Source organism: Ovis canadensis, chromosome 12 (assembly GCF_042477335.2).
Source record: "Ovis canadensis isolate MfBH-ARS-UI-01 breed Bighorn chromosome 12, ARS-UI_OviCan_v2, whole genome shotgun sequence".
Taxonomy (NCBI): domain Eukaryota; kingdom Metazoa; phylum Chordata; class Mammalia; order Artiodactyla; family Bovidae; genus Ovis; species Ovis canadensis.
In genome coordinates, this window is record NC_091256.1 from 61,608,129 (window position 1) to 61,635,486 (window position 27,358).

General features: G+C 51.4%; 1 protein-coding gene and 1 long non-coding RNA gene across 3 annotated transcripts in view; one reads left to right on the plus strand and one right to left on the minus strand.

Moving 5' to 3' along the window:
• Positions 1-3,146, minus strand: LOC138416545 (uncharacterized). The gene is made up of 2 exons (XR_011247739.1): positions 2,381-3,146; positions 1-1,832 (listed from the first exon to the last, which is right to left on the minus strand). It is a non-coding gene; the product is annotated as an uncharacterized lncRNA (long non-coding RNA).
• SSU72 (SSU72 homolog, RNA polymerase II CTD phosphatase) overlaps positions 3,147-27,358 on the plus strand; it is a 25,126-nt gene continuing 914 nt past the window's right edge. Inside the window, exons 1-4 of one of the 2 annotated variants that reach the window (XM_069545906.1) lie at positions 3,147-3,597; positions 13,404-13,547; positions 25,504-25,643; positions 26,407-26,525. In XM_069545906.1, coding sequence (XP_069402007.1) covers positions 3,419-3,597; positions 13,404-13,547; positions 25,504-25,643; positions 26,407-26,525 — 582 coding nt within the window. In that variant the 5' untranslated portion in view covers positions 3,147-3,418. Of the gene's footprint in view, positions 3,598-13,403; positions 13,548-22,820; positions 23,139-23,834; positions 25,644-26,406; positions 26,526-27,358 lie in introns of those variants that run through there. The other variant, XR_011247737.1, reaches the window with a different exon arrangement.

Below are 27,358 nucleotides of genomic sequence, written 5' to 3' on the forward strand. Positions count from 1 at the left end.
TTTAAAACTGAAAAGATTTTTAATCACATCAAATGCTGGCAAGGATGTGGAGAAACTGGAACACTGCTTGTGGGAATGTAAAATAGTACATCTGCATTGCAAACAATTTGGCAGCAGTTCTTTAAGAAGTTAAATGTACATTTGAACATGTGATCTAATCATCCTGTGCTCAAGCATTAACTGAAGAGATATGAAAGAATATGTTCATATGAAGTTTCATTCATGGAAGTTCACAGCAGCTTTAACTGTAGTAGCTAGAAGCTGGAAACCACCCAGGTGTCCATCAAGAGGTGAATGGATACATGAAATGGGGAACACCCATACACTGGAATACTTCTCAGTAACAGAAATGAACCAACTATTTATATGTGCAAGATTACTGGTGAATCTCAAAATGAGTATGCTGAGTGACAGAAGTCAGACTGCCGCCCACAAAATAAAGAGAGTACATACTCTATGATTCCATTTATGTAAAATTCTAGAAAATACAAACTAATCTATACAATAGGAAAACAGCTCAGTGGTCACCTGATGAGATGGGGGGGCAGGTGGAGGGGAGCCCAAGGAGGAATTCCAAAGGGGTATAGGCAACTGTTGAGGGTGATGCATGTTACCATTGTATTTGTTTTCTGACATATAGGACCTTCCCCTACCAGGGACAGAACCTATGTCCCCTGTTGTGGAGGCAGAATCTTAACCACTGGATTGCCAGCGAAGCCTGTTGTTACTATTGGCACATGGATGTACACATATGTCAGAACTCGTCAAACTCTACCCTCTAAATGTCTAGTTATATGTCATTAAATTGTCTTATTTATCCATCTCAGGTTGTTCTATATTCTCCAGCTCTTGAGGAATTCATTATCCTGTTTGATGAATATGCAAGTTACCTTGTGGGAGCTCATCCTGCTTTCAATCTTTTATTGGTAATACTTGCTCATGGAGTGTTCTTTGTCCCATGTGACCCTGGTGATGGATATGTCCTCAGGGAACATTGGGTCCTACTTATACTGGAGCCCGGGGATTCTAATGGTCCAAGACTAAGTCTACTTTTTATTTCAGCTTGGGGTTCCCATGCCACAAACGTATAAAATTGAAACTCAAGAGATGTTGGTAGCCTAAGCACAGACAGTGCACAGAGCGCTGTCCCCCCCTGGGCACCTTCCCCCTCAGGTATCTGCTAGATGAGCAACTGGTGTCTCCAGAGGAACGATGTTTCTAAATTCTCTGGGCATATGCAACACAGCCATCTTGGATGGAAAAGGAGGCCCTAGCCCTTTTCAGCTCAGAGTCTGTGAAAGCAGTGGGAAAGAGAAGCACAGAGTGCTAAAAACTGTACAGAGCCATAAGAGCAAGTTGAGGGTGCTACTGGGAGCATAAAAAGGCCAGGGGGAGAAGGCAACGACAAGGGTGAGCTTTCTTGAAGCCCGTGACATCTGTCTGCAACTCTCAGGGCCTGGCCTAAGACCTGAGGTATGAGGTTGCCTTATGCAGAGGTAAAAAAAGGTAATGGACAAGCAGTTTCCAGCTGGTAATCCCTTAAGTTCTAAAGAGGAAGCTGGGAAATGTGAGGTAGGAGAGCTCAGTATTGCACTGGGATGGTCAGACCATAATGTCTTTGAATTACATTGGGAAAACACATGGGGGGGGGGGTGTTGTTTTCAAAATGTAAACAGCACTATTATTTGTGGTGGGTGTAGCTGGATGGCATCACTGACTCGATGGACCTGAGTCTGAGTGAACTCCGGGAGCTGGTGATGGACAGGGAGGCCTGGCGTGCTGCGATTCATGGGGTCACAAAGAGTCGGACACGACTGAACGACTGAACTGAACTGAAAAAGAAATACATGTTCAACATAAACTACAAAGTCAAGGGTGCTTTTCTCAAAGTACGCATAACCCTACTGCCCCCGTTCTCACTGCCTCAGTGTTCTGTCCTCCTAGACTTATGCTATAGGTACATTTAAATACACAGAGAGCAGAGGAGCCCTCATTCCTCCTGATTCGTCCCTCACACCCCTCGCCCCTGAACCGGGTCTTTCCAAGTAAATGACTCCTTGTTGCAGTCATGCACTGTCCCTATCAAGGGTCCTGACATACTCTAAGGGTCTGGTTCTCAGCCTAGTTTTTTCCGTGAAAACATCAGTAATAACAGGACACTGGAACATCAGTAAGGGTGGTCACTCACTGCCCTGGTTTCTGAGTTTCTCCCTCTCCAACAGGAAGACTATCTTCTACTGGTGCCCATGGTCACACTTAGTCTACAGAGATATAAAATGCGGCCCCCTCCCCACATGCTGTTTCAAGCATCCTGTTCTACCTCTGTTTGGCTCCAGTGACATTTTTTCCATCGGGATCCCCAATTCAGAGCACACAGTACCTTTTCACTGCTGCCACCCCTTCACATCATCCTTTCTCATCACTTCTGGATCCATAGTGGAGAATCGCCATTCCCTTACCCCTCCCTTTGTTGCGCATAACATTGCAAAACATCAACTCAGTGACCACTCCAAGCGGCTGGAGGACAATAAAACCGAGTTGACTAGTTTCACCGTCATATCATGACCCCAAACCTCTGGTCCGCACTGCGTGCGTGCTCAGTCACCTCCGACTCCTTGGCGATCCTATGGACTGTAGCCCTCCAGGTTCCTCTGTCCGTCGAATTTTTCCAGGCAAGAATACTGGAGTGGGTTGCCATTTTCTACTCCAAGCGACATTCCCCACTCAGGGATCGAGCCCGCTTCTCCTGCATTGGCAGGCAGATTCTTAACGACTGTGCCAGTGCCTCCAAACAAACCCAAGGATTTAAGTTAATTTGCTATCCCAACACAGGAGGTCTCCTCACACTTCCTACGTCTCATTTCTAATCGTCTTTGCAAATACTTTCACAACTTCACTTAAATGTCAAACTTTGCAGGGTTTTCAGAGCACACCCACGCGCTGGTATTTGCGAGAGGCTAGTAAGAGGCTGGGGCAGTCATCCAAGAATGGACGCGGGGCTCGGCCTAGAGCGGTGGAGGCACGGCGGCAGGCGTGAAAACAACCGGGGCCGACTTGACGCTAAAGAGGGAAGCCGGGGGAGACCAGCAACCTTCAACGTACGTCCCAGTTGCCGCGGCGCCTCGTACGTCACTCCCGGCGACTGCGAGGGCGCGCGTGACGTCACTTTTGTCGGCGCGACGCGTCGCGCGTCAGTCCCGGCGACAACGGCTTGCGACGTCAGGACGCCAGTTCGAGGCGCCGGACAGACTGCAAGCCCTGGCCCTGACGCTCGAAGGCCAGCCAGCGGGGGGTGGGGCCTCCCTCGGTCCGCGGCCCAGCAGTCGGGGGCGGTGTGGGGAGGCTGCCTGGACGCCGCACATACGCCCCCGCCGCGCGTCCTGACGCGCTACGTCGCCGGCGCCCCCGCTTCCGCGTCATGACTTCCGGGCGTGGAGGCCGCCATCTTGCTCGTGCGGAAGCGGCGCGGCTGGGTGGGAGTCCCGAAGTGGGAGTCGCAGACGGTGCGGCTGCCGCCATGCCGTCGTCGCCACTGCGGGTGGCGGTGGTGTGCTCGAGCAACCAGAACCGGAGCATGGAGGCGCACAACATCCTCAGGTAGTTGGGGCCTCCGCCCTGGCCCAGCGCGCCCCACGGACGCCGGCCGACTGGCCGTCCTTCCGGCCCCGGCCCGTGATGGGCAGTCCTGGTTCCTAGTCGCGGACCTAGCTGGCCCGTGCTGGGCAGTCCCGATTCCTGGCCCGTGTTGGGTGGTGGCGGCCGCAGTTGCTGGCCCCGGCCCTCCCCGGTCCATGCTGGGCGGCGGCCCCGGATCTTGGGCTCGGACTGACTCGTGCCGGGCAATCCCGGCTCCCGACCCGTGCTGGGTGGCGCCGGTTACCAGCCCCGGTTCTCCCCGACCGGTGCTGGGCATCCCGGGTTCCCAGGCGGGCGGTACTCGGCGGCTCCCGAAGGACGGCCGAGAGGCCGCGCCGCGTCCGGGCTCATTGCCTCCGGGGCCGTGTGCTGCGAGGACTCGAGAAAGCTCGGTTCGTCTGGTGTCCCATGTATGTGCCTAGTGTCAGGAAAAATTCAGAATGTGAGCCGAAATGTTTCCGGATCACGGGAACCTCGAAAGCTGCTAGTAAACCAGAAAGGCTTATGCTGTTCATGTCTCCTTAGTACTCACATCTGTATCTGAAAACAGTGATCTCCTTTAAATGCTCTGCAGTGAGGTGGTAAGTTTCAAGCCGAAGCTTAGGGTCCACGAGAGGACAGGCCGGCTCTGTCCAGGGCGTGTCGCCTTGTATCAAACTTGGAAAACTTTGCACAACAGAACCTCAGGGTAGAACAAGTCGTTAAAAACACGGAAGTGGCCTGTTTTAACTTAATGCATTTGTGTGTTTACATTTTTCAAGTCTCATGCAAAGAATTCCTTTCTCCTTTGGAAAACCTCCAGTCGACAATTTCTGAACCACACGTGAATTTGGTTTCACTCTTTTAGTTTATATTTCAGTGGTAACTCCCTTTTTGCGACTCTGTTGTGTACGTTTAATAAAAGTTTATTCCCATTTGATAGTTTTTTTCATTCAAAAGCACTTCACAGAATGTGAGATTGATCCCTTGTGTTACAGTTAAAAGTTAGGTGTACATGTCATCTTTGATAGTAAAATAAAGTTGAAATTGCTTTTTCTCTCGAAGTTTGCTTACTTGGACATTAAAGGGCAACCATGCCTCGCTTCCCCTACCGCCGCAGTCAGCTTTGACTCTCCCAGTGAAATCAGAGTTTTCCTGCACCCCTCATTCTTTATGAAGCTGGACATACCAGGTGTCCATGATCTGCTAGTTAGGAGTTAAATTCTTCCCTAAGATCTATCACACTATCCACAGTATTCAGTTAATGTGTATTTTTTGGTAGAGTGTGGTATGCTTGGAACCTAACGAATTAATGTGGAATTTGTTTCTAAAGTAGAATTTTTAAAATTAAAGTTGTTTTAAAATTTGGAAAGTCCGAGGATTACAGTGTGCTTGATCTGATCCCCAAACTGCATATATCTGTTCAGAGTCACTAAAATATTTTAGTGGTAAATGAAAAGACTGCAGAGTTCACATTCCTGGAAAATTATTCAAGGAAAATGAAATTTAATATCTTCAGTTAGAATAACAAGTGACCTGGAGACCACCTCATTCTGCTGACTCTGGCTGGTTCTGGATTCTTTGTTTTAAGCTCTTCTCTGCATAACAAAGTTGAGATGGAATCTTACAAAAGGAGGTGTTTTTAAATTTCCTCTAGCAAATTTGTTCAATCATTTCTAAAGTTTTGCCTATCTAATAGTCCTCAGTCACTGCCAATTACAAGCCCTTCCTTAGTTTGAAGTAGATGGTATAGCCTTGGTACTCCTGTGGAAAGGAGGGTGGAGAAGAGCCCCTGCAGATAATCACCAAGTAGGAATGCTTGTGTATTTTTTGCCATTTTACTGTCTTTCAAATTGACTCACGAATGAGGGCCAAAGGAGGTAAGTTTAGAGTAACATGCATTATTTACCTCATGAATGTGAAGTTGTTAGATATGAATCTTAATTCCTAAGATGTTTATATTTGTGGAACTGTCTTCCTTTTTAAAATAATAGTGTCTGCATGTTGCAAAACGTCCTTGCTGTGGAAGATGGAGAAGATAAGAATCACTTGAAGTACTGTTTCAGTGTACATCCTCCTTTCTGGGTGTTTTCTGTATACACATACACACACTTAAGAGAAATCAAAATACTGTTCTGTAATCTCTCCACAGGATGTGAATGTAGTTTGATTTCAGTGTTCATTTCTGCTTTTATTTTAGTATATTGGATTTAAACATCTGTTCAGATTGAGTAATGGCACTGGTTTCAAAACAGTACACAAGCAATCCTGTGCAGTAGTCACTTTGGTAATCATCCCTAGTGACAGACGTGGGGTGGTTTCTCAGTTTCATAATGTCCAAATCCTTGTGCCATTCATGTCTCTTTATACACTTTTCTAGTTATTTCCTTGCCATAAATTGCTGGAGGTAGAATTGCTGAGTCAAAAGGTAGGCATATTTTACATTTTCATACATTCTGCCAGACTGCTTTCCAGAAAAGTGCCTATTTACAGAACTCCCATTACCTCATAATATGGACATTATTTACATCTTTTCTTGCTTCAGGGAAAAAATAAGAACCTTGCCTTTCCTTTAGTTTTAAAATTGCTATTGAGATTGAACAAATTTTCATGTCATTTTTCACTTTTGAAACTAATTTATGATATCTCCATTTGGATAATTTACAAGGTTTAATAGCATCTTTAAGTAATGTATATGATGATTTTTGTTACAAGTAGGAGAGCTTATAGAAGATGTAGAGACATGAGACATAGGCCTTAAAGATGATTGAGAAAAGTATTTAATGATAATATGATAAGGGACTTCCCTGGTGCAGCAGTGGTTAAGATTCCACACTTCCAGTGCAGGGGGCACAGGTTCGATTCCTGGTCAGGAACTAAGGTCCTGCTGCCTTGGCATGGCCAACAAAAAAGTATGATAGTGAAAACAGGAAAATTGCATTTTCAGTTGGAAAACTTTGAAAAGAACTGTCAAAGGGAATGTAGCTTTTTTAAGGCTGCTCCGGGTCTTAGTTGCAGCATATGGGATCTAGTTCCTTGACCAGCCATCAGCCCCGGCCCCCTGCGGCCCCCTGCATCAGGAATGTGGAATCTTAACTGTCAGACCAAACAAATGTAATTAGTGGAATATGCATGCTAGATTGTTTATTGCTGAAATCCAGTTTTTTTGCCCTGTTGAAAATCAGCTCAGGCTGTATTTTTCTGACAAGTTGAATACAAGTGTTAACAAAGGTTGGCATTTTCTAGAGGTAGCCATAATTTCCCTAGGGTAATCATTTTTTATCTTCTGAGACTAAATTGTTTGAAATACTAGTCCTGGGAATCCTTTAGGTTTTTAAAAGGAGTGTAGGAAGATTGTTTGTTTCTACAGAGCCTCCTATTCTTTGTACTCTGCAGATTAAGATGTCCCTTTGGTGCCAATTAAATTACTTTTTTTGTTCCAAACTATCTCTGGATGTTAAGGGGCATGTTGATTTTTGGAAGCTATATTTTTAATTGTAGTAATTCAAAGCAAATTTTAAAGAAAGATTTGTATAACTTCCTGAAGTGAATTCTCAGTCTGTTTTCAATCGTAACTTCCTGAGTAGTGTGATTTGGGGAAGATAAGCAGACAGGCTTCAAATGTGGAAGAAAGAAATTTAGAGTCATCTCTTGAGCCCCTCTGTGCCAGGTACTTTACAAATGCATATGTCATTTCATCCTCACAACTCTTAAGATGTCCACACTGACACGGGTGAGGGGATAAGACCCAGAGCCAGAAGCCCCAGGTGGTGAGTAACAGCAAGGCTCTGGAAACGGGGCTCCAGTCCTGATGGAAAAGTAGCATCTGATGGGCTGGAGAAGGATCCAGATCTAGGGTGTGGGGAATGCAGCAGGCAGCTGAGGCCCTGTGATTCTCTGATTTGCGGTGGGGCTCTCAAGTCTCAGTGTCCTCAGTGGAGCATGTGGACCCCAGTCACAGTGGGATGGAGGTGCTCAGACCTCCTCTCCCGCGGTAACTTGGATCTGAACCCTGGGCCACTCGACACAGCACACTCCCCATGGTGGTGCTAACTCTCCCTTGTCTTGTCCTAAACCAGGGAGGGATGGTTAGCTCTGCCCAAGGCCCCTTGGGCTGCATTTTTTATATTTCCTTTCTGGGTACACTTGGTGAAGGTGAACTGGAGACCATTTGGGGAGGTGGAAGGATTTGAAATCGTGTCTTTAAGGATGGCAGAGGAGGTGCCTACAGGGGACACATTTGCCTTCATAGATCTTAAGGGACTTTGCGTTGTCGTTTGCTTTTTGTCTTCAGGGGGCAGAACTAAGACCAGGAAGAAGGTAGATTTCTGTTTGGATCTGAACATTGAGATGAAACTGGGTAGACCAAGCATAGTATCAGCTCCAGCAGCTAAAACATTTTCCCTGCCTTAAGGATCATCACCAACCTTCTGTAGGTGAGAACAGGTCGAGCCCAGAGAAGGAAAGATAGTTGGGCGGGTTCACTATGATAAACAGTGCTTAGCACAGTGTTGGGGCTGGGACGACTCAAGTGCTAGATCTTGAAAGCCTGCTCTGTGCCTGCCCCCACACTGGGGAGGCCAGCAGTGACTGGAAGAGCAAGCTGACCTTTGAAAAGCCAGGGTGGAGGAAGAGCTGGCCTGGAGCAGGGACATCCAAGCAGGAGCTCTTGTGGGGAAAACAATGTATGTTTGTCACAAGCTCTCTGCACGGTGACGACATGCTGAAAAGCCTCTTGGTTTCTCCTTGACCTTGTGGGATGTGTAGGAATAAAATAAATCCTAGAAAACATTTATTGAGAAGTGTTTTGCTAGTGGTGACATCAACCTTACTGGAATGTTAACATTTGAGGAAGTTGATCTCAGGCTTGCGGCTGTACCACAGTGAAATTGCAGGCAGATGTTGGAAGTGTGATGGTGTGTGAGCAGTTGAATTGTGTTGGGTAAACATGGGGTGGTTGTGTAGCTAGAAACTAGGCTGATTAAGTCATGGGTGATTTCATCTGTAGTAAAGGTGACATCATTGTAAGCACATTGTGTCCTACTTAGAGACAGGTCATACTTTCAGAAGTTTGGCAGTGGTCTAGGATTTCAGTCTTAGCCAAAATAATGCTTTGAATTAGGTTAATAAGTACACTAGAAAATAGGGAAAATACCATAACCCATAACCTATGCTGATAATTTGTGTGTTTTCATGATCAGTGTTCATTTTAACTTATTGTTTTACCTTTAGATATCAGGATTGAAACAATTGTTTCCCCAAATTCAGCATTTTCTATGATACTATAATCTTTTTTTTTTTAACTTAACATTTTTGTATCTTAATATTTAACATAATTAAAGTATATGTCTCTGATAGTGATAGTTTTTTGATACCCTTATAAAAACAAGTTGTCTGGAAGATTTATTTAACATACAAAATAATTTGGCCCTTAAAGCTTTTTGGTTGTCAGGAATACTTTTATAGCACTCAGTCCTTTTATGTAAGAAACACATTGTCACTGTGCACAGTCAGACAAGATGGGCCTGTGTTGTCAGCTGCATGAGCTTAGGAGAGAGCACTTCTGTTGCTAGCTAGCCTTTTTGCCACTTTGAACATTTTGTTGGGGGAAGAACAGCCGACTTTCTTTTTTTGTTTGTGTGGTTTAAATTCTGCCAGTGAATTCCTCTTTTGGGGGGTTTCACTTTATTTTTAAATATGTTTGGGTAACTAACTGTTGAGGCAGTGAGGAGAGGGCACAGCTGCACACCCCCGCCCCCCACCAGCCGGATAGTTTCTAGTGGGGAGAGGGTCACCTAGCCTTTCAGACACCAGGAGGCATCCTCTGAAACACCCTGGTAAGGGTCAGCCAGCTGAAAGATTAGTCCAGGTTATCTTTGGGGTAGTTTACTTTTAGCATATGGACAGTGTTTCCTTTGGGCCCTAACTCCAATCTCAGACTCCCCTGTGATTGGAGAGGAGATGACCCACCCAGGCAGCTTGGACTTGCTGCCCCAGTAGTAACAGGGTGGTTGGGCACAAGAGACCCTGTGCTGGGGCCTCTGCATCACCTGGAAACCCTGTGGGCAGCTTTTCAGTGGCAGCCCTGCCCTGCCTCAACCTGACACATCCTGGGGTCCTACTTGGGGTCTGCATTACAGGGTACAGTGTGTGTCAGGGCCCCCAGGGCACCCTGTTTTCCATTCTGCTGTCACCCCTTTGCCACGGCTTTGCTGTCCCTGTGCTTCCCGCCACCTGGGTCCTGGAGGTTCCCTTTATGCCATGCTCCCAGAGTATCTGAGGAGGGGGTTTGGGTCTCTTGATCGCTGCTGAATCCCAGCACATAGCAAGCTCCAGAAAATACTCCTGGATCAAGGTGTTATGACAGACCTACTGCCAGTAGAAATGGCGATTGTTTTCCCTAAAACTTCAGCCATTGGGGTTTTAATAATCTGTTTGCTTCTGCTGGGCTAAATTAAAGGTTTGTTCACTGTATTTCATTAATGTGTTTCAAGAGTAGTTATACCTGGGCCTGTTTTAACAAATTTGAACTTAAATTTAAGAGTTGTGTTAGTCGCTCAGTCGTGTCTTGACTCTTTGCAGCTCTGTGAGCCTTCCAGGCTACTCTGTCCATGGAATTCTCCAGGCAAGAACACTGAAGTGGGTTGCCATGCCCTCCTTCAGGGGATCTTCCAGACCCAGGGATCAAACCCAGGTCTCCTGAATTGCCCGCAGACTGTTTACCATCTGAGCCACTGGGAAAGCCCCAGATTCAAGAGTTAGGCTCATGTAAATAAGTTCTTTGAAGTGAAGTCACTCAGTTGTGTCCGACTCTTTGTGACCCCGTGGACAGTAGCCTACCAGGCTCTGCCGTCCATGGGCTTTTCCAGGCAAGAATACTGGAATGGGCTGCCATTTTGTTCTCCAGGGGATCTTCCCAACCCAGGGATCGAACCCGGGTCTCCTGCATTGCAGACAGACGCTTTACCATCTGAACCACGCTTCAGAATGGAATAAGTTCTTTAATAACGGATAAATATTTCGAAAGAATGACCACAAGGAAATGACTAAGATATAGAGATACTTTTTTTTTTTTTTTTTAAAAAGTATCTCTATATCTTAGTCATTTTTTTTTCTTAAAAAAAAAAAAGTATCTCTATATCTTAGTCATTTCCTTGTGGTCATTCTTTCGAAATATTTATCCGTTATTAAAGAACTTATTCCATTCTGAAGCGTGGTTCAGATGGTAAAGCGTCTGTCTGCAATGCAGGAGACCCGGGTTCGATCCCTGGGTTGGGAAGATCCCCTGGAGAACAAAATGGCAGCCCATTCCAGTATTCTTGCCTGGAAAAGCCCATGGACGGCAGAGCCTGGTAGGCTACTGTCCACGGGGTCACAAAGAGTGACGGAGGAGCGGTGTCTAAGTGAATCTTTCACGTACCTTTGTTGGGAAACGTTTTATTTCTCCCATTGTTCCCCAGAATGATTTTGGGACCCCTTTTGGAGTTGACTTCATAGATAGCTAGCTGAGAGAAGTGGGCTCAACCGTGATTTCTTACTCTGACCTCACAGGCACTCTTCCATAATTAATTGATCATTATTTGGTCTCAGATGATGTGTTTAAAAGAATCAGGGCTGCCACCAAAGGACAGACCTTTCTCCCCAGATCCTGTGCACACCTGTGTGGCTTTGGGACAGACCCAGGGTGGTCCTAGATGGTTGTCCAACAGCTGTGCTCACGCAGCCCCCCAGCTTGTTTCCTGATCGTGTCACACCTTAGGCTCTCTCTTTGGGAACTGGAGTCAGCCCCAGGTCCCTGGGGACTGTGTTTCTGTGGGTACATGTTTTCTCACAGCACACATCCCTCCCTGGTGGGCCTGTTCCCTCCAGAGTATTTCCGGGATGGGGAGAGTTGGCTCTGTGAGGATAAGGTGATTATTTTGGGCAGTTCTTGTGGAGTAGCAGCCATCGTGAAGCTAGCAAGACCAGCATAGCCCCTGCTGTGTGTTCCTGTGGGACATGGCTGTGACCCATCTCTGTCACCATCTTGGGAGGGAGTGGCCCCTGGGCTGTTGTCAGGGGGACCTTCATCCCCAGCTTGTTGGTGCTCTGACAGAAAACATTTCTTCTGTTGTGCATTCCTGACCTGCCAAGGAAACGGGTTCAGACTCTGGTGCCATGGTCTACAGGCATCTGCTGGGGGCCATTGCACTCTAGTCACCCTTCTTTGAGGTCCATTTACATCCCAAGTGGCCATGGCCCCGTATGCTCCTCAGTCATCTCTGCTGTCGTTCATGTTCTCCATCATGGGCAACATCCAGGGCTTGGGTGGGGGCTCAGCTTGGGCCTTCTAGGGGTGGAAGGACAGGGCTTGGCTTTTACCAATCTCAGAGGGCTCAGGCGAGGTGTTTGACACAAACCTGATAAGATGCTTTTAAAACGTATGCCCGTGATGCTCTGTGGTGCCAAGCATGGTGGCTGTGCTCCTGGATCTTTCATCTGCACAGAGGCACCCCTGAGTGACCTGCAGGTCCTTCTTGCTTTTCTGGGAAAGCAGTGACTCAGCTGGGCTTCTGGAACTGCTGTGTCTAGTGGGAGGGACTGTGGGTCTCGCCCCATGGGCACCACGGCCCAGTGAGGTTTTCCTCCTCCATCCACCTTTCAGCAGAGAGTGGCTGGCAGGGATGCCCACATGGTGGGGGAGGGGCCGCAGACTGGCACTTCTCTGGGTGCTGGGCCTCGAGTGTCCAGATGCACTGGCTCTTCTGTGGGCCTCCCACTGTGACGACCAAAAATCCCTCCAGAAGCAGCCAGACCCCTGAGTTACAATAAAATGTACAAAAAAGCTTGAGAAACTGAAAGGTGGCCACAGAGCCCACAGCGCCATGAAGAGGACATCAGCACTGCCTGTCCTGGGGTTGGCTACCAAGTCGGTGGGCAGGGACGCATCCACACGGACATGGAGCGGTGCGTGAACACAAGGTTAGGGTGAGCAGGCTGTTTCACGCAGACGCTTTGAGCACTCCCAGCCTGTGAGTTTGAGAGGACACGAGGTCTGCAGCAGAGCCCCCAGAGTGAGGACAGCCACGGGGCCATGTGGGTGCCATGTGCGACTTGTGGGTGCTGCCTGCCTGACCATTTATCAGGAGATACTCAGCCGTCTCCTTGTCTTCAGGCCTCACAGGTGTTGCCTTGAGGCAAGAGGCCATTGTGGGGGTGCTTCTCCTGCCCTGGGGGCTCTGGGGCCTCTGTCTAGGTCCTGGGAAGCCGGCATCAGGGCAGCTGGGAACCTGGGCAAACAATTTCCTTTAAGAGTCGCACGACAGTCAGACAACAGGGTTTTCTAGGTGAATCTTAACTCGACTGTGTGTCTGTCCTTGGCTTTCACAGATAGCTGCCTCATTCCCCGGCGTTCACTGATTCTTTGTCTTCCTGGATTGGCTTCATCTAGCTTGTGTAATGTGCTGCAGGATTTTTTAAGATTTGAGTATAAAACACTTAAAAATCGAGAGACTTCCCTGGTGGTCCAGTGGCTGAGACTTCACTTTCCAATGCAAGGGATGCATGTTCAGTCCCTGGTCAGGGGAGCTTAGGTCCCACATGCCTCATGGCCAAGAATCCAAAACATAAAACAGAAATGATAATGTAGCAAAATCAATGAAGATTTTAAAAATGGTTCACATCAAAAAGAACTGAGGAACATGTTCTCTGAGAATGGCAAAATTGTTCGAGTCCATTTCCTATTCCCTTTTAGCATTTTCTGTCTTGTTTAATCCAACTGTGATTCTCTGTCCTTTTGTGTCTTTCAGCAAACGAGGATTCAGCGTCCGGTCCTTTGGAACAGGAACTCACGTGAAGCTTCCAGGACCAGCACCTGACAAACCGAACGTTTATGATTTCAAAACCACATATGACCAGATGTACAACGACCTCCTTAGGAAAGACAAAGAACTGCATCCCAGTGGCTGCCCTTTAACCCCGAGGGCTTGTCTCTGGCACGTGTCACCTGTGGGCACCCCTCAGGGGCACCTGTGAGGCGGGGGATGCGGCGGCCCGTGTGAGGTGTGCGGGGTCACTGGGTTTCTGTCCCTGTGTTTACGGGACAGTCCAGGGGTTGGAGACCACGTGGACACAGTCGGTTAAGGTTCTGGTGCGCTGTTAGAGCAGCTTAGGTGAGGAAAGTGGGAGCCCGAACCCTGTGGCTTCGCGCACTGCAGGTAGGTGTGCGTGCGGGTGTGCCCTGGTCCACAGGGGTGCCTCCCACCCTGGTGGTGGTCTGGAGATCACAAGAGGGCCACGCTGGCTGCAGAGGAAGCGTGTTAGAAACAGGTAATCTGAGAGGATCTCATTGCAGGAAGACACAAAGCAGACTGGGTCTGCTCCCTGAGACTCACCAAGTTCTTGCCCATGTGATCCCAGGCTGCGGATGGTAAGGCCATCCTTGCTGGCTGGGTTTTGACCAGGACCTTCAGGGTCACCCTAGTGCTTTAGATTCCTGGGCCGCCTCGCGTTACCTCAAGCGATGGTGATTCTCAAGGTGGAGCCCAGACACGTTCCAAGTGAAGGAGTGTAGATGCCATGTGGAAAGCTGTCCTCACGTTGGCACTCTTGCAGTCTTTTAATAAACTACGAATGTCCTCTGTACACCTGTAAGTTAGTTAGGTGCGAGGGGCCCCAGAGGCTATTTCAGCAAAAGTACTGGATGCAGGCAGTTGCTTCATGCTCTGTCACAGCACCTGCTCCTTCCCAGTTGCAGGGGGAACGTTGGGTGGGAGCATCAGGGCAGAAACGTGTTTCTTGTCAGTACTTTGGCCAGGCACTGATGGCCTGGGTCCAGGACTCGTGCACTGCACGGTCCCCAGGGCCCCCCAGCGCACCTGCCCCACATCCCCTTCTCAGATGCCCCAGAACCCACATTAGAAACAATTGGGAGCACTTCCAGGGAGCTGCCAGGTGTGTCCTGGCCTCCATGGTGGTGACAGGCTCTGGTAGAGACTCTTCCCTGAGGTCTGGGCGGTGAGAGCCGCCCTGGCCTTGCCCAGAGGTGTCTGCCATGGCTGCTCCCCAGGGCAGAGCTGGGAGCCTCACTCCACGCTTTTGGTACTTGGCACCGCAAACACTCCATGTTGATAGCTTATTTTGAGACTTGTTTTTGAAGATTATTAGCACCATTCATATTTTAGAAGCTCTTAAACTCAGCAAGATAAGTGAAACAGGTAATAGGGCACTTGTGCTGCCTTCGTCACTGTACCTCAGGTTATCTCACATCAGAGCTCTCTCTGGGAAGAAGCATTCACACACGAGACCAAGTCTGGAGGTGTCGTGTGTGTGCCCCTGGTGGCTTGAGACGAAGGGGCAGGGCCCAGCCTCTGAGTGCTCAGATGCTCCTCCAGGGCGACTGCACAGGCCTGTGCCCCCTGGGAGTGTCCAGGGGATGGCTGTCCTTGCTGTTGGCAGTCACACCCTTTGCCCTGTCGGCACCCTCATGAGACTCTGGGAGGGACCACTGGTTTATTGGCTTCACTTGGGTGGGATTTCTGCCATCTAGCTGGGGTGGGAAGGGGCAAGACATGCAGTGCTTGGCTCTTCCTGAGTCATTCTTTGGCCTTCAAAGGAGGAGTGTGGGGGATCTGGGGCCTCCATGCATAAAGGGAATGGCAGAATGAGGGTCTGCTGACTTGGGCAGGTTGGTGATCACAATTGGGACTGGGAGCCCCATGTCCCCACGTGTTTGGGACACAGCAGACTAGCTGAAAACCCAGGACTGTAGCATGAGTGCCAGGGCTGTTGCAGAAGTGGTGGTTCTTGTAATTTGCAATGCAAAGCTAGGAAAATATTGTAAGATGTAAACCAACATTCAGTAAATGTTCAAGTTATCAGGGGAGAAAAAATGCCAGTCATTGGGCAGAGGCGGGAGTTGAGACCGAGGTGCTGGTGGGGACAGAGACAGCCTTGAGGACACTCTGGGCAGGACTGAGGACCCTGTGGTGCTTGAGCCCTCAGTGGTGGTGATTATTTGGCTATAAGTAGAGGTTTTGATTGTGGTTTTCTGTCCACAAACAGGAGTGGAGTTGGGGGCCTGCCTGCTTCGAGCCCCTGGCACCTGCTGAATGTCGCTCAGCCAGTAGAGCCAGACGCCCTGTGAGGTGTCCTCGGCAGTGCAGGAAGTCTAGGCTCACCTCACCCTCCCAGACACGGATGCCTCCAAGGTGGGACCTGTCCTTCACTATAAGGAGGTCCATCCACTTCCAAGTGTGTGGGTCCCAGGATTGTACAACCAGCAGACAGAGAAGGTTCTCACCCAAGAAGCCCCCACAGCCTCTTGCCCACCCCTAGCCATCAGGTCATACGACTTGGGTCTGTAGCAGCTGGCTCTGCCTGACACCTGAGGTTTATACAAGTTGTAGCGGGTACTTAGCTGGCCTTTCTTAAGTGTAAATTCCCCTTTGACCTTAATTTCTTTATTCCCTCTGCCTTGGAGTCTTTTTAAAAACACCCACTGCAAACTTGGTGTTCCACGTGGGGCTTTAATGTAGCTCCAGGGTCAAGTTGGTGGAGGCATCCAGGTTTTTTTCATTTCCTGCCAGAGCCAGTTTCCACAACTGAACTTCCTCCCTGGCTCCCAGCATTGGCTGAGTGGACTGTGGCTTAGCCTCAGCCTGCTGGCCACCTTTGGGGAGAGAGAAGTGGTTTTTTCTAAATGTAAGAATGGCCTGCCTGCGACCTAATGAACAGGGTCCCTGAGCCCAGTCATTGGAGGGGCCACCCAGAAAGGAGAGTCAGGTGGGGTCCTTGGGGCTCCTTAGAGGGTCATCGTTAATCTAAGTTTCAAGTAATTGCTTTGTGAATTATAAAACCACGTGTCTTAGCATGGGAATGTGTGGCTATAAATGCAGTTAATGTGATTTTTAATACATGTGACCACTTGCTCCCCAAATGGTGAGCTAAAGTGCTGGTGTAACTATAACATGTTCCCAGATCCTGACTTGTCCTCGGAGCTGGAGGCTGCCTGTTTAGCTGTATCTAGCAGACTTGCCCAGTTTATCTTGTGGATCTTTTGTAACTAATTACCTTTGGGTTTTAGATTTTTTTAAACTATTCATTTTCATCTTCTCAGTTTCATTGTTTTTTAGGCCTTAGATTTATGTTTATACTCACTTCTCCACTGTGTACCTTTTTGTTCTCTTGGGGTAAAAGATAAAAATAAAGGTGATTTCTAAGATTGTAAATCCCACAGCCTTCAGACCTCCATCCTGGGTTCAAGGTCAGTGGACCACGGCAGTTCCGTCCTGTTCCAAGGCCCCTAGGCTTTTCCAGAACCTTCTTCTTGCAGTCTCTCAGACTCTTACCGCCTTCTCGTGCTGTGCTCGGGCGGGTGTTCGGGGGTAGCTGCCCAGCTCCCAGCCCTTGCCCTGGAGATGCTCTCTACACCTGAAGCCCAGGCTCCCTTCAGGCTCCCACCGTTGGCGTGTTCCGCCTGCCCACCTTGCTCACAGTCCGTGGTTGCTTTCCCTGGCCCCGTACCTGCCTGGACGCAAACTCGCCTGTCTGACCCCATCTCATTTCATTCTGGTTGGCAGCTATGGTCTCAAGTGGTTTTTGAAAATGGTGTCTGTTTAACATGGGAGCGTGTTCCTAAGTCAGACACTGGTACCCAGGGAAACTCTGATCCAGTTTTGCTGATACTTAAGCTGTTGGGTTTCAGAAAAGCACTCATGCTTAAAATAAAAACTATGGCCTTAAGATAGATGAGGCCAGAAGAGTAGCTTTCACGTCTGCCAGACGATGCCCTAAGTTGAGTGGCCAGCTGGGTCCCTTCTGAGTAAATACAAAGCCTCAGGTCTGGTCACTGCACCCTGCAGCAGGGTAGACAGTGGGTGACACCATGGCCTACGCCAGTGTTTTCTCTCTGCCTGGTGTCCAGGGTGGTGAGGCCATTGCAGACCTTGGCGCCAGACCACCTGCCACTGGCCCTGGGCAGCGGTGGGACAGGCGCTCAGCAGCTCAGCAGCCTTGGGACCTTCCTCCAGGGCCGGCCAGGTGCTCATTTCAGGGTGGCTGCAGTCACCCTGATGAATATTTTTTTCAACATGAGCAAGTCCCACGTGACAGCTTGTGCTGAGCATTCCTCAGGGTGTGTTCCAGGAGTGCCCCAGCCATCTTGGACCCTGAGACCATCTCCAGTCTAGAGCCATCTGCTCTTGGCCTTGCTCACACCTATGTGTGGAGGGCACCCCCCTGATAACTGGTGGGCTGAGTGTGTTCTCATGACGACACACAGCAGCTGCACCACCCTCCAACTGCCACCCGTTCCTGGAGCCCTGGCCTATCCCCAGCCCCTGGGGAAGAAGGGCTGACTCAGCCACAGGAGGTGCAGCCTGGCTCTGCTGCCCCAGCCCCGAGGCCCAAGGGAGACCCTCGTGCTGCTGCTCAGCGCTTTTCTGTGAAGAGACGGACTGGGTGCCATGGGGAGAGGGTGCTTCCTGCATCCACAGCAGGTGAGGGGTCATCAGGGCTCTCTGAGGGGAGGGGGCGTAGTCAGCCTCTGGTCCTCTCCCAGTGGCACTTAACTTGCATCTGGAGTCTGAACTCCAGGTTGCCTGTGACCAGCGTCGGAGGGCTAGCTGGCTGGGAATCCTGGTGAGCTATGACGGGTATGAGGTGGGGGCTGGGTAGTAATCAGCAGTGTGTTCTACCCTGCACCCTGGGGCTGGGCCTGGGCCTGGCTGCAAGGAGCAGGAGGAGAGGGCTGGATGGGCCATGCCGAGGGTGAGTGTGGGTCTGGGCCCCAGCACTGTGTGGACATGGTGGATATGGCTTCCTCTGACCTTGGTGGGGGCAGGGTCTGCTGAGGAAGACCTGAGCTGGGATGCTGGTGTAGCTATGTCCACTCCAGCACTGACCCCTCCTCAAGATGATGTGGTCCAGAGGAGAGAGCACACCTGAGGCCTCAGGCCAGAGCTGTTGCCAGCAGGTGCTCCCCCCACCGGCCCCACATCCCCTGTCCACAGGTGAACCTGCACCTTCCCAACGCCATCCTCTGAAGTGAGGGACCTGTCCAGGGTATCTTTGGAGCACATGTCCACTCCGGGAGGAGGTGGAGATTGAGGGGTGTCACAGGTGCTCTTGGGGAGGGCCTTTCCCTGGCATGGAACCTGTATCTCCCTGGATCATGTTCAGGGGCATAGCCGCCCTGTCAGGACATGGTGCTGTCACCGTGACCCCCAGAAAAAAAGAGTGGGAAACCTGTTGGGACAGGCTCTGCTGGGCCGCCTTTGGGTTAGGGTCCCGTAGGTACCAGGGGACACAGGCCAGTGCCTCTCCTCCCGTGGCCTCACAGCTTCTATCCTGCCCTTGGGGCTCATGGCCCTTCTTCCCTTGGCTACAGTGTTTCCCAGACACCTCCAGACCCTGGCTGCTACCACAGGTCCCCAAGGGGAGCCCTGCTGGGCATGGGTTGGTTTGCAGTGACCACTGGTGTCTGGGACCAGCCCCCAGCCATCTTATCCAGACAGTTCATTTTCTCATGCCAACTGCATTGTCTCAAGGGCCAAGCTCAACCCTCTCTGAGCGGGCTCAGTTGGGGGCGTCTGGGTCAGGGGCCACCCTGGACTTTGGGGCTGTTTCTGCTTCAAACAGTAACTGGAGTTTCAGTGAGGGAGGGGGTCATTTTATTTTTCCTTGAACTCACAGTGTTTGGGGCAGATCTGCTCAGCGCTGCTGGAGGGTGGGCAGTGGTGGGTGGCCAGAAGAGGCTCCCGGAGTGTCACCACACACCCTCCCCCCCGCCCACTGTACAGTGCTCGGGGTCTCTTCTGTTGTCGAACCATTCTGCATAGAAGTGATTTGATGTTTGCAGAGTTAATTGACTATCAGGATTTTTTTCTCAAAAAGTTTTTAAAAATAAGTTAATTATCACTAAAATGCTCCAACCTAGGACTCAAGCTTTCACTTTTGTTTCGAGTTTAATGTTTCTTTGATGTTGCACACAGACAGCTGGGGGACAGGTATGTGTCTATTTAAAACAAAACACTAAGACTAAAGATATATTCCCCATTGTGTTTTTATTTATCCAGCCAATTTCTTTTTTAAAAGTTCTATTTTCTTGAGCTTTTTCTCAAATGAACGTAGCCTTTTACCTGATTTGGATAGCAGTCAACCTTATTTAAAAGTCTGCTGATACCAACTCTGGTTTAATGATATGCTTGTCACCTGCTCCTTTCAGGCTGACTTAAGAATGAGACCCTGACCTTTGACCTCATGGATCCTTCCGGTTACACTGAGTGTCACAGTCCTTGTTCTGGTGCCCCAGTTTTGTTTTTAACACCATTTTGCCGGGGGGTGGGGGGCGGTGGGCGGGTGGCAATGTTTCCTTTGAAGAAGAGATACAGTGGTTTCTCACCCCCCATGCGGAGGTGGCCAGGCACATGGAGCCCCTCATGCTGTGTCCATCCAGGGAGCGCTGGGGGCAGTGCTGGTTGATCAGACCCCCATCTGCGAGCCCAGGCTAAGTTCCAGGTGTGTGTTTGTGTGTGTGTGTGTCTCCGTGTGTGCAGGGGATGGGGGCAACCGTGCCCTGGAGCCCAGGCCTGTGAATAGTGTGGTGCAGCTGGTTACATGTAGGACATGATTGCAAATGAAATGTATTTGCTGGTTTCCAGTCCATTCTTTACTGACTTTGGCCCATCCACAGCAGCTGTGCTGCTGAGTTGCAGTTTGGGGAATTGTGGCTGGGTCTCTGCTTCGGTCTATCCTGCCCTTTGCCGGCTGCCTGTAGCCCCGCTGGCCCAGGCCCAGTCCCCTCGGGTGGTCCCCTCTGGTGCCTGTGGCCTCCAGCTGTTTGGAGCACTCTATCCAAGAGGTTTGCTTTTCTGATTTTTATTCTTTTTGCACATAATACCTGTGGCACAGATGTAATGGCACAGTTACACCTCCCGTGTGGCCCTGTGCTGTCCTCCGGGGTGTCCTATTTGCAGCACACGCGTTTGAGACACCCACTGTGATCTGAAGTCTTCTATCTGGGGACGTGGCTGTTTAACAAGCATGTGGTTGTCACAAATGGTCCCATGGAGACAGGGTTGGGTCTAGCCTGCCCTCTGGTGGCCAGCACCTGTGCTTCTTGGGTTTGTGCTTTTTTACAGGCCAGTGGCTTTGACACAAAACCCTGGGTAGTTGTGACAGCAGATTGTAGGTGGCATGGGGAGGCCATGGGCAAGGGTGACCCTGTGCAGCCTTGGCGCTCATCCGAAGTGAGGTAGCAAGGTTGTTGCTATGTGATGAGGCTAAAATTTGAGTGAAATGATTGAATTGTTCCCAGATGGGGTGGGAGGCCCATTTCCCTGCTGAGCTGCTCATCCCTCCGTGCCTGGAGGCTTCACGTGCAGGGAGGGGGCTCCTGGCTTCCTGCCTCAGGACTGGAAGGGGTCTGAGGGTAATCTTGACCCTCTTGAATCAGCAGAGGAGAGAGCAGGGCAGCTGACCAGGGCTCCAGACTGCTGGACTTGGAGTTGGGAGGTTACTGTGGGCTTCCAGGGGTGCAGGGTCCTGCTGACCTTGGTGCTCTGCTTGGCCCGGTGGGGTTTGCAGAAGCCTCAGCTCTTGCCCAGGGCGTAGCCAGTTGTCACCTGTCCGGGGCAGCGAGTGCCTGAGCTCTGCAGCTGGGGGCTGGTCCCTGCCTTCGAGTACCTTCCCCAGAAGCTTTGGGCCCCTGCATGAGGGGTTTTGCAGCTTCCGTTCCTGTTGGAATGAGCTCAGAACTGGAACTCAAGTCAGGTAGGAGGATGCCTGAGCCGAGTGTCCTCTGGGGGCACAGCCCATCTGGCAAGCCCAACCAAAGGATCCCGGTTCACATCCCAAGCTCAGCCCTGAAACAGGAGATGACAGGCTCGGCCTGGTGGTGTGCAGGAGCAGAGGTCCTGATGTAGATGGGCCAGGATGTCCTCGGGCTCTGATGGGTCAGTGTCCGGGGCGCAGCTTGGACAAGGGTATCCTCTCTTGGCAAGACTACCATCATGGTGGTTAGACCGCGACATCCTTCGTTGGTGAAGCTCCTGTCATGGTAGTCAGACTGGGGCCTGCCCAAGTCACCCCGCCTGCCCGATCTGAGAGCCCCCAGTGCGTGGTCAGAGCTGGGCTCCAGAGCCTGCTTGTGGGGAGTGAATGTGGGTGGTGGTGGACAGTATTGTCCTGAAGCCCCTTTCCAACAGGTGTGGAGCTGCACTGCCCTGACCCTGCTCCCTCCTTCTCAGGGTTCTGTCTCTTCCCAGAGACCCTGCTTCTCTTCTCAGTGTTCTGAGCTCTGCTTTTCCTGGATTTGTCTCCATCTTGTGTACTGGGCGATATTTGCAGGAATCCAGACTGACCTGTCTCACCTTCTGGGAAGTATTTCCATCCTCAGGGAAGCCAGACCCTGGTGGGCCTCTGGGCTGAGTAGGGACATGGGGTCTGGGCTCCACTCTTAAACCCATACCCTTCAGGGGAGCATCTCACCCTGACTTGGGGTTCTTCCGGTGTGTCTGCCCTCCGTGGAATCCCTTTGTCTGCCTTGCGCATCTGGCCTGGAGAATTCCATGGACAGCGGAGACTGGTGGGCTACAGTCCATGGGGTTGCAAAGAGTTGCACACAGCTGAGCAGCTAACGCTTTTTCACTTTGGCTCATCTGCCCCCACCCCCGCCCTCAGCTGTCTGCCTTCATGGGCACATCTCTGCTTGGACCCCAGGCTCCCGGCATGGGCTGTGTGCCAGGGCCCTGCTCTGTGTCTACCCGGCCCCTTCAGCTCACCCTCCTGGGCCCTCCTCTGATGGGCACCTCTGCACAGCTGAGTCGACCCCCACCTGCTCCTGGGGAGGCAGGAGCTGCCACGTGCTTGCGGTCCACAGGGTCAGCTGCCTCACACTGCTGAGGGCTCAGTAAGGCCCTGCCTGTGGGTGCCCGTCTGTCATGGTTGCCAGGTGGATTGTTGAGGCCCGTTTCTCTGAGAATTGCTGTTGAGGCAAAAACGTTCAACTGAACCTGTTTTGTGAGCTGAGGACACCTGTGTAAGGGCCAGACCTCACTTCTGAAAAGCTACCTTGACCTAGAACAGGCCAGAGGCCCTGGATATTCCAGTCATGAGCAGGTGCGGCTCCCCTAGCAGGCGGCCTTCAGGCCAGCTCATGGTGCCCACGGGTGTGTCTCCAGCTCATTGGTGTGCCTGCCTTTTGCTCTTGAACTTTGGAGATGAGTCACCCTGTGCCTGCTGTGTTCTATTGCACTGTCAGGACAGTCCCTGAGGACCCCATCCTGAACCAGGCGTTCCCCCGTGGGGTTGCTTCAGTGACCCATGGTTGTTCATGGAGAAGCTGCTAAAGAGCACATCTCTTCTGACAGTAGGGTGTGTGTCTTTCGATGGCTAAGACCCCCAAGTGTCTCAAAACCATCCTCTGTGCTTCGCTTGGCAGGAGGCAGACCCTCCTGTCTTCTCCAGGACCGCCCCCCCACGGCCCTGAGATGCCGCAATCACACAGCAAGGGAGGCGCCCCAGCCATCCTTCAGCAGCCCCAGGTGAGAGTAGCTGGGATGCACTGTCTGAAGGCCAAGGGGCTGGGGGTGCATGGACACCACCCCAGGACTGGAGCTGGAGTGGGGGTGGGAGCCTGGATGCTGCGTTCTCTGCCCGCATCCACCGGGGCCTCCGTTCACTTGGATTGGAGTTTTGAGCCTGCTTGGACTTCCCTCATATCTCAGTTGGTAAAAAATCCACCTGTAATGTGGGAGACCTGTGTTCAATCCCTGGGTTAGGAAGATGCCCTGGAGAAGGGAAAGGCTACCCACTCCAGTATTCTGGCCTAGAGAATTCCCTGGACTGTACAGTCCATGGGGTCGCAAAGAGTCGGACATGACTGAGCAACTTTCACTTTTACTTTCCACACCCGTCAAGGGGTTGGTTTCTGACAAGTGTGTGGACTGCAGGGGAGGCCCCAGCCAACTTCCCTTCCTCGAGGAGGCTCCCTGCCGTGGCGGGTCAGCTGGCCCTTGACCTACTGTGCTCAGCCAGGCTCACCATTGCACCTGGGCCCAGGGTCAGCACTGGCCACCTGAGGATCCATGGGGGTAGTCCTAGGGGACTAACATGTCCTTCCCACCTGGTTGGACCCCAGATGGGTGGGCCTTCCCTCAGAAGCCAGACCCTAATAAACGCTTCATCTTGGTGGCAGACAACTCTCCCTGTCCTGTTCCCCACTTTTCCTGTCCCCCAAGGTGTGAAGCGGGAGTTCAGTTGGGTCCTGTGAATCCGGTGGTTTGCAGCTTCACCCTCAAGGGCTTCGAGCATATGCTGGCCTTGGTCCTGCCCAGCACGGCCTGGACCCTGCTTCTCAGATATTTGCTGGAGAATAGCCCCAGAGGCCACCATTACCCCTATCCTGTTGCACCGACCAGGGAGCGAGCGGGTTTAATCTCTCAACTCAGTCCTTTCTCCTTAGTTACATCACCTGAATTTCATCTGTTGGGTCATCTCTGTGAATACCTGAGGGTCGAGGAAAGGAGGAGGGGCTTTGCAGGGCTGCTGGGAACCCTGATGAGCAGTTTCCTGAGTGCCTGGTGGCCTTCTTGTGGCTGTCACTGTGAGTCTCGGTGTACCCTGAAGCTGGGCTGTCTGGCAGCAGGTCTCAGCCAGCGTGGGGATGTAGGCGCCTCCTCCACCAGCCTGCCCCACGTAGGGCCTCCCTGGCCCATGTTCCACTGGACATGGATGCCAGGCTGGCCCATGTTCCCTGGACGTGGGTGCCAGGCATCCAAAAGACTGGGTTCTGGGAAGGCCGACTTCGGTGTGGCAGCACAGCCACGGCAGGCAGCCAGGGATGCAGGCCAGAGTGCGGTGCCACAGTCATTACACTCTTCTAGAAAGTGGCCAGAGCCAAAAACATCCCCCCTGCCCACTAACAGGTATCTTTTCAAATGAAAACTCTACATGTTAAAAGCAGTTTTCACCATCCAGGATGGTAGGAAATGTGGTTTGAGTAATATGAGCTTGTTTAAATAAACTATCTTAATTTAAAATCTGGGAAAGACAGTAAATGTACCACTCAGAGTTCCTAAATCAACTAATCTGTGTCCCTCAGTAGAGTGGGTGACATGCTTGTCCCACACTATCCAGAATGGCCCTTAGAGACTACAGGCCCCATCTTTGGAGTGGCGAGCCCTCCCTTGGGGCCAAGGACACAGCCCCTTCGGCCTTTGGGTGGGGCCTTGTATGGATCCCTGGGGAGGCATCTCCAGCTTGGGGCCACCTACTTGGCACAGACCCTGACTGTGGGACCCGTGTGTCCCATCCAAGCTCCAAGGGACCCAGGCCTGGGCCTCCTTGACTCTGCCCTCAGTTAACCCAAGGCTTCTCCCTCCTGGACACACTTCTTGCCACTGACATGTCCTTTCTTGGGTGGGTTTCTCGATCTCCTCACTGCGGTGACTGAGCCAGACTTGGGTCTCCATGTGAGCTCAGTCTCTTGGCGAAGGGCTGCGGTTCATCGTGGGCGCTGGCCAAGATGCTGTAGGACAAAAGAAGCCATTAGGGACTTGACTTGCGCACTTCCACTGCAGGGGGCAGGGGTTCGATCCGTGATCTGGGGGACACAGAAGAGAAGGCTGTAGACACTTGGTCTGCTTCCTGGAAAGGTGTGGGTATAAAGGCAGCCTGGTAGGCTGAGGGGTGTGTGTCCAGACACTGAGCTGGAGGCACTCATCCCCACCCTGTCTTCTGCAGGGACTGTAGCACATTCTGCGCGCCAACCCCCTACCCCCACCCCGCACCTTCACCGTCCTGATGCTCCTGCTGGGGAGGTGGCCCTGCCTGGGGTGCTGAGCTGCCTGGGCTGCTACACTGAATGACAAGGGTCTTTACTGAAAGTTCCTTAATTCGAGTACTCAGCTATACGCAGAATGGCATTTTACACATGCTGGACAGAAATAAGAGGATCAAGCCCCGGCCAGAAAGGTTCCAGAACTGCAAAGACCTGTTTGACCTGATCCTCACCTGTGAAGAGCGAGTGTACGACCAGGTGGTGGAAGGTGAGCCAGCCCCAGGGCCAGACCCTGCACTGTGGAGCTAACCAAGGCCATGCCCTCCACCCTGCTGTGTATCCGGTGCTTCTGAGGCAGCCCAGCCCCTGTGGGCGGTCCCTGGTCCTGGCCCAGGGCAGATTAAAGATTCCTGGTGTGTCTGTCCCTAGAGGAGGGCATGGCGACTCACTCCAGTACTCTTGCCTGGAGAATCCCATGGATGAAGGAGCCCGGCGGACTACAGTCCATGGGGTCCTAAAGAATCAGTGTGTCTGTGGGCTCCTGTGAGCAGGGGAAGTTGGGTGAGGCCACAGAGAAGTGGACAAAGGACCCTTGAGCTTTGTGGGCCCTGGGAGGGCAGGAGACGGTGGTCTTCTGTGTAATTTTGTTCATAAGGGCAAAACCACCCCTGCTGGTGACAGCATCATGTGTGCTAAGGGTCTTTTTGGCACGGAAAGAGCATGCATGGTGCAGAGGAACTGGGACCTGGTCCTTTGCGAGTGAGGGCATTGTTACTGTCCCGTGCACGGTAGGCTGGGTGGTGTTGGTGAGTGTGACCAAGCTGCTAGGGGTCCCACTTGAGCACAAGCTTTCTTCCCAGCACAGCTGTGTTCAGCATGAGGCTCAGGGGTGGCAGGGAGTGTGCAGCCTGGTTAGATACCTGATGTGGGTCCTTAATTGTAGTCCCCGGAGGCCAGGGCAGTTGGGTATCACAGACCCTCCTGCGCTCTGATTCTGAGGCCTCTGACTTCCGTCCTTCTGTCATGGTCAGATCTGAATTCCAGGGAGCAGGAGACCTGCCAGCCCGTGCATGTGATCAACGTGGACATCCAGGACAACCATGAGGAGGCCACGCTGGGGGCGTTCCTCATCTGCGAGCTCTGCCAGTGTGTGAGTATCAGCCTGCCTGGGCCGCCTCCTGCACACCAGGGCTTCAGCAGGAAACTGATGAGCCACTCAGTTCATGTTCAGATTATTTCCAAAGGTTACAACCCAGAACTGCGGAGGTGCCCACAAGTATGAGGGTCAGCAAGTCGGTTCTGGCTAGAGAATCCCCCTCTGAGCATTTTAGACTGGTCAGTTGCTGTAGAGAGTGCCCTACCCGGTGCTGGTTCCATGGACACAGGCCTCCTGCCAGAACCCCAACACCTACTGAAGCTTGGGAGCCCCAGAGATGGTGTTAAAGGGTGCTGGTCCTCTTCGTCCTCTGGGCTTATCACTCCAGACATCTGGCCCTCCACAAGTGGCCGTGGACATCCTCCCTTGTGCAGGAAACATCAGGTTCTTTCATGCCTGCTGTGTAGCTGTGCTTAGAGCCAGACATTTCCTCTTAGTGGTGCAAAAGAACCCATCCAAGGAGAAACTGCTATGCTTTGTCATACCTTCACCCGCGGTTTCTGCATTTAAGCCAACTAACTGAGTGATTGGAAAATGAGGAAAACAAGTGGTTTAACCAAGAAGTATAGAGACAGGCAGGCGTGAATGTGTTTGCTGTGTGAGGGCCCCGGCCCCTGCTCTCTTGTTACTGTGCCCAGCACAACTTCTGTTCCCAGTGTGTCACATGGTCCAGGGTGGCTGCTGAAGCTCCAGCCGTTGCACTTATGATCAGGCCATCATACAAGAGAAAGGGCTGAAGGGGATGACGCATCCTAGAAATAGCACACATGACACCCACCTGGGTCATGCTTGTGAGAGCTTGCAGAGGAGAGGTAGTGCTTGCAGGC